The 5,739-nt window shown below is 43.0% G+C and overlaps 1 protein-coding gene across 1 annotated transcript; it reads right to left on the reverse strand.

The window, feature by feature from the left end:
• Window positions 1–1,057: 1,057 nt before the first annotated feature.
• Window positions 1,058–5,539, reverse strand: fktn (fukutin). Its single transcript, XM_083670837.1, has 10 exons — window positions 5,419–5,539; window positions 5,016–5,199; window positions 4,796–4,852; window positions 4,282–4,482; window positions 3,759–4,036; window positions 3,515–3,647; window positions 3,277–3,406; window positions 2,667–2,800; window positions 2,425–2,549; window positions 1,058–2,004 (listed from the first exon to the last, which is right to left on the reverse strand). Exons 2-10 carry the CDS (start codon window positions 5,115–5,117, stop codon window positions 1,791–1,793), a joined length of 1,374 nt encoding a protein of 457 aa, XP_083526963.1. The 5' UTR covers window positions 5,118–5,199; window positions 5,419–5,539; the 3' UTR covers window positions 1,058–1,790.
• Between the last annotated feature and the right edge of the window lie 200 nt (window positions 5,540–5,739).

Genomic DNA, 5,739 nt, shown 5'->3' on the forward strand with positions numbered 1-5,739 from the left:
TATAAGGGAATGATCAGTCAAAGGCAGTCTCCAGGAGCTTTTAAAGAGAACCACTTTGTTTTGCAATGGCAGGATTATTCAGACCTCTCTGTGTGTCTATGAAGCTAGTGGAATGACTGCAGGTAGAAGGTCAGCCAACACTATGGGGTTCCATTTGTAAAGTCGATTGATACACTACAAACAACTGACATCTATTTAAAAAACAATTGAAGCCTCCCTCAAAACAGCTGACAGGCTGAACAAGATGCAAATGCAATTTCTAGATTAGACAAAGCTTGATGTCTTGAATCTAAATTCAACTGAGGTCAAGAACTAAATTACTCAAATTAGTGAAGAATACTAAATTGATGCTCTTGAATATGATGGAACTTACAGAGAACCTCTGTGAATTTGAAATATCCATCCCATTTTTTCATTGTCACAATTTTGCAAAAGATGTCTTAAGATATATAAAACAGTGTGTTTATAAGCTGCTGAGTAAAATCCATTTAATCTGTGTATTCAAAACCAATTCCTGGAACATAAGGAGGTGCTGGCAGTTGCCAAGATCAGGAGGAGCGCCAGCACCGACACAGCCTTTCCTACAGCAAGCATGTTGAAAGCTGGGGAACAATAGTCTGTTAAGGGGGGGGAAGAAGGTGCGAAGAAGGGGGAAGAAGAAAAAGGAGAAAAAAAGAGGAAAAAGGGAGGAAAAGAGGGAAAAGAAAGAGAGAGGCAATGAGAGGACCTCTGAACAGAACTACTCATCCTGTCACATGGTCTGAGGCAATACTACCGCCAGGCTGCCAGTAAACCTAGGCTTGCATAATCCTAATCATCTCATTCTCTGGAATGTTTTGTTAGGAAAACCTAAAAACATAATTCAAAGTATATGGTCATTGCTCTGTATAGCCTGATACACACGTGCAATAGACTACACAGAACAATGATATACTTTGAATGTATCACAGCTGTATGTTTTAAGGCAGCTTACTGTATATCTAACCTAGCTATCATGTTAAGATATCAACAAACATACCCCGCCCCCCCCCAACAACAACAACAACAACAATAAATCTCCAAAGTGAGACAATCAGTCTTTATTAGTCAGTCTTTATTACTCTTGATTGACCTCTACATCGGCCAGCACATTATTCCTTAAGCCCAAGATTCATTTTCTGAATGCTCTAAAAAAAAAAAAAAAGTAGTCGTTGAATAATGTCAATGTGAAAGTCTGGACAGTTTACGCACCTTCTATGGTGAATAGGGTCCTTTGTGTGTCATGCATTTTACCCACCCTTTTTTTTCTATCACTAAATCCCTGCTGGGCATAAACCTGCTGAGAACTACATTTGCTCATTGCCGAGTGTGGCAAGCTCAGGATAACTGAGAAGAGCTACGGCAGACGGAATGACTACATGCAGCTATGACATCAAAAAGAAAAATATAGTGGCTTATGGTCATCTCTTCAATTATGATGCACATTACATACACAGTACTATGAATGTCAGTGGTCATTATAACCTCACATCAGGTTACCCTAATGACAGACTTATATGAACATTAGCCTTTTTAATTAGGGTACTCTTGAGTAGTCAGTAACTTCAGTGCTCATTTAAAAGATTTTGAAATGGGTTTTTTTGTAAACGTCACAGTTCAAAACAATTATTTACACATTCCGTCCATCAACAGACACTTGTTTCAGTCCAAGGGAGGAAGAAACTCCAGTGCAGGTGGTTTGGTCTGTAAAACCCAACAGTAAACCACCAGTTATCTCCCTTAGTCTTCAGGTGCCACTGGGTTGAGGAGCCTCAGTACACCTGGATGACTTCATCCCACTCCCTGACAGGCCACACCCCATTCTCCTGCACGTTAGAAGGTGAGCTCTTCCAGTCCCACGTCTTCATTGGCGTGTTCCAGTTCGGCCCGTAGTTGGCCGCTACATAGTCCAGGGTCTCACAGGGCACTCGAACCTTCAGCTCCATCAGCTCTGTCCAGCAGAGGGCGAACTTGGGGAACACGTATCTGGCAAGAGGGACAAATCATAGATAACAACTGCTTAATAACTGTTATCGAGAACCAATTTTGTTGAATAATTTACAGAATTTACTACAAAGTAGAAATTGATACCATGCGATTGCACAGTAAACACTGTGCAATCGCAAAGTACTACTGGTGGTAACAGGGCCGTAAAATACAATTATACTGAAGGAGCCTCACTCGTAAAACAAATCAAACCAACAGATATCAACTGGAAGCGAAGTTAGCCCATTCACAACAAGGATCTATCATTCTGATTTACTTGATTGTTATCCAACATTTCTTGTAGCATAGTTATTTCCCAGGGTCCTTCTCATTGTATTGGCAGTTCCAGAACCTTCCAATCTTGTGGACCATAAACCGACAAACAGTGATCAAGTCTATAACAGATAGTAAGAGAATTACTTGAATTTCTTTCCACTCTTTGCCTGGGTTCCCCCATTCCAGACAATGTCCCCCTCCTCATAGAAAAAGAAGATGTCCAGTTTTACATCTAGACCTTGAAAGGAGAGCTCCAGACTGTCCTCTACCTGTGGACAGACAGACAGACAGACAGACATCTTGAAATCATTCCAATTGAGTGACACACTAAGCATTGTACATTTTTTCTTACAGTAGCCCATGTCTTCTGATATTGAAAAACATACCTTCCCAAATTTGTGCTTGATTGGAAGCCCAGCCTTTTGAAATGCATCATTGATGTCATGTCTGTAGTCTTTGATCCAAATGCCCAAGTCCACATCTTTGCTGTAGGGGATGATGCCGCATTGACGAAACCAGCCTAGGGAGAAAGCAAGACACACATTCACGTAAATTATACTCAACTATACCCACAATTCTACCACATTTGGAACTACATCACAATCAGGGAGAAAGCTAGTGTTGTATTACGGCATTATGTCAACAACTTAGTGCTAATGCTAACAACACCAGGGTAAACGCTTGGAAGGGTAAACGCTATTCACTACATGAAAAGAGGCATATGTGGTGTTTTCACCCCATGCTGCATCCTTGATAGCAATAAGAATATGATATGAATCAGTTTTAACGATGTATCTGTTAACTCACTAAATGCTAAAGAATCCCAGAGCACTCACCACCCTACAGTGTTTTATGTGGCATTTACCTCGCAAAAAATACTTTTGATTGGCTACAAAATGAAGCATCATAATTTATGCATTTTGGGTGACTATTCCCCCACCGGCACTGAATGAGTTAAAATGAACCAACTCATGCAGGGATGTAGAAGGCTCTCACCTAGGCAGGTGCCACTGCTTAGCCAGAAAGGAACGCCAAGCTCTGTGAGGGTTCTGGCAGCCAGGTGGAGAAGACTCTTGGCCTTCATCCTGAAGTCCATGGCCTCAGGAGAGGTGTCGTCAGGGTACAGCTTATAAAACACACACACACACACACACACACATACACAAATATGTTAAACACACATACAGTATAAATATTTACAGCAGAACAAATGGCAAGGCATTTTAGTAGATACCTGGAAAAAGGTACGGGCGTCCTTGTATCTGCACTCCAGAAAACGAGCCTGGGCGTGTTCACTTAGGAAGCGTGAAATGTTCTGTGGGATCCGAATATCAAGACCGTCCAATGTGGTCAACACCAGCTCCGGTCTGACATAGAAAGGCAAAGCAGTTTGTTCTGATGTCACTGTAAAGCCAAAGGCAAATGTCCATATTGTGTGAACAACAACATGTTTCTACGTTACTTCTACTACAGTATACCTGTCATAAGCTCCAGCATGACGGCCGAAGTCCAGCCTCCTGAAAGGGGCAAACTTCCTGTCCATGTTGGGCTTAAGGCGCAGAAGGCCGTGCCACAAATAGTTTCCACTGCGCTCATAAAGGACCACCACATGGACCACGTAACCGTGGAGGCGGAACAGGAAGTGGAGGGGAATCTCATTTCCTGACAGGTCATCCATGCTGACAAGCCGGGGGTCCTTCCCTCGCACCTCCAACAGGTCAAAGCCTCGCTCCTCAGCTGCCGCTACCAGACCAGCCTGCTCAGGTGACAGCGGTGGTTAACAGCCTGGGGAGCTGAACTTGTCACATCAACATCCTGAGGTGGTCAGGGTTGTCAAACTTGTCACTACTACGATTTGTCAATAACATCAGGTCTAAGACTTTCTATGTTTAATGACCAGGATTGTAAATTAGTGTCTTGCGAATTTGTAAACAATCTATAGACTACTGCAGAACATGAGAAACACAGCTCTACGTCAAACAGCTCGACAGTCTTCCTTACGTCGTATTTCCACAGGTTGTTGAACAAGGCGAAGGTGAGAAAATCTCGGTTGGTGCAGAGGAAGGTGCAGTGCGGCTCTTTAACCAGGCTGTCCTTCAACAACATGGAGTCCTGGGAGAGGAGACCTAGGGAGGCCGTGTCGACCAGGAACACTGGCATGTTGTACTTGTGCACCAGTCCCAGGAACTTCTTGACGACCTGCTGTGGTCAGCATACCGTTCCCCCGGAAACAGCAATAAATAGGCATGACAAATACAAACGTATGAGGCTACTGTGTGTACCAGTGGAGGCTGGCGGAGGCAGAAATCGGAGGACGGGCTCATTCCTCATTCCGTTCCATGCATTACAATGAGCCCGTCCTCCGATTTCTACCTCCACCAGCCTCCCCTGGTGTGTACTGTACAGAGCTGTGTATGGTACTGTTAATGATACGTTAATCTTGCAGATGTATTCCTATGCAAGTGAAAATCAATTCATTCAATGGGTGCAAAAACAAGCTCGAACTCAAGCTTACCCATTGGACATCACTTCCTGATAGATGACCAGTCCGACCAAGGATATGTGGCCCATTCTAAAAGAACCAACAAACAAAAACAAACATTACTTCAGTCAGACAAAAAGGGTGCAGCTATTGGGACAATACATATTACTCATATTGCAAATGCACAAATCAGCATTTAAAAGATTCAAGAAGACAACATCAAAACAATTGATTCATGTTATCAACTACTCACCTTAGACAAATACTGCCTGTAGTAATAGAGCTGAAATAGGAGGAACACAGAGCTGGTGGCTATGAGAAGGGCAAGCACCAGCGTTTTATTCATGCGAGGCATTAAGTCCTCCGACCGTTGCTCTTCCACAGAGTAGTAGGAGCTGTCAGGTGGTCCTAACCATGGTCATTGGATGCCGATAATACTATGCACGAAGAAAGATGCAGATTAAAACAACAGTTCAATATCAGATGAATTTATCGATTGACAGGTTGAAATAAGCCCCCATCTCCTGGACAAAAGCAAACATTGCATGATGCCTGTTCTGTTGCACATACACGTATTTAGTTAGCATTGTAAAAAATTGGCTAGGTAATCAGAGCTAGCTACACTGGATACCAATATGATAGGTAAAGCCGGCTACCTGCGCTTATTTTAAGTCGTAGTTCGAATATACTGAATCGTGAATGACACACTTGAGTTGATTCCAAAAACGTTTTGAATTAGCCTGGCCCTTATCCTCATTCATCAGAGCCAACGTGCTAACAAAAACCAAAACAAACTCGACTTCTTCTCGGGCAATGTTGTTCACGTTAAGAGTCCTATGTCGCCCCCCTGCCGGGATGGAGTACGTCTTGCTATCTCGTCGCTAGAATGAGGAGACTTGTAATGATCTCGTCTCCATCTCGCTCCTATACATCTATGCTTCACATACTATTCCAGAGAGTCTCTATTTACTTATTTT

The sequence above is a fragment of the Argentina silus genome, assembly GCF_951799395.1.
Source record: "Argentina silus genome assembly, chromosome: 5".
In the NCBI taxonomy this organism is placed as follows: domain Eukaryota; kingdom Metazoa; phylum Chordata; class Actinopteri; order Argentiniformes; family Argentinidae; genus Argentina; species Argentina silus.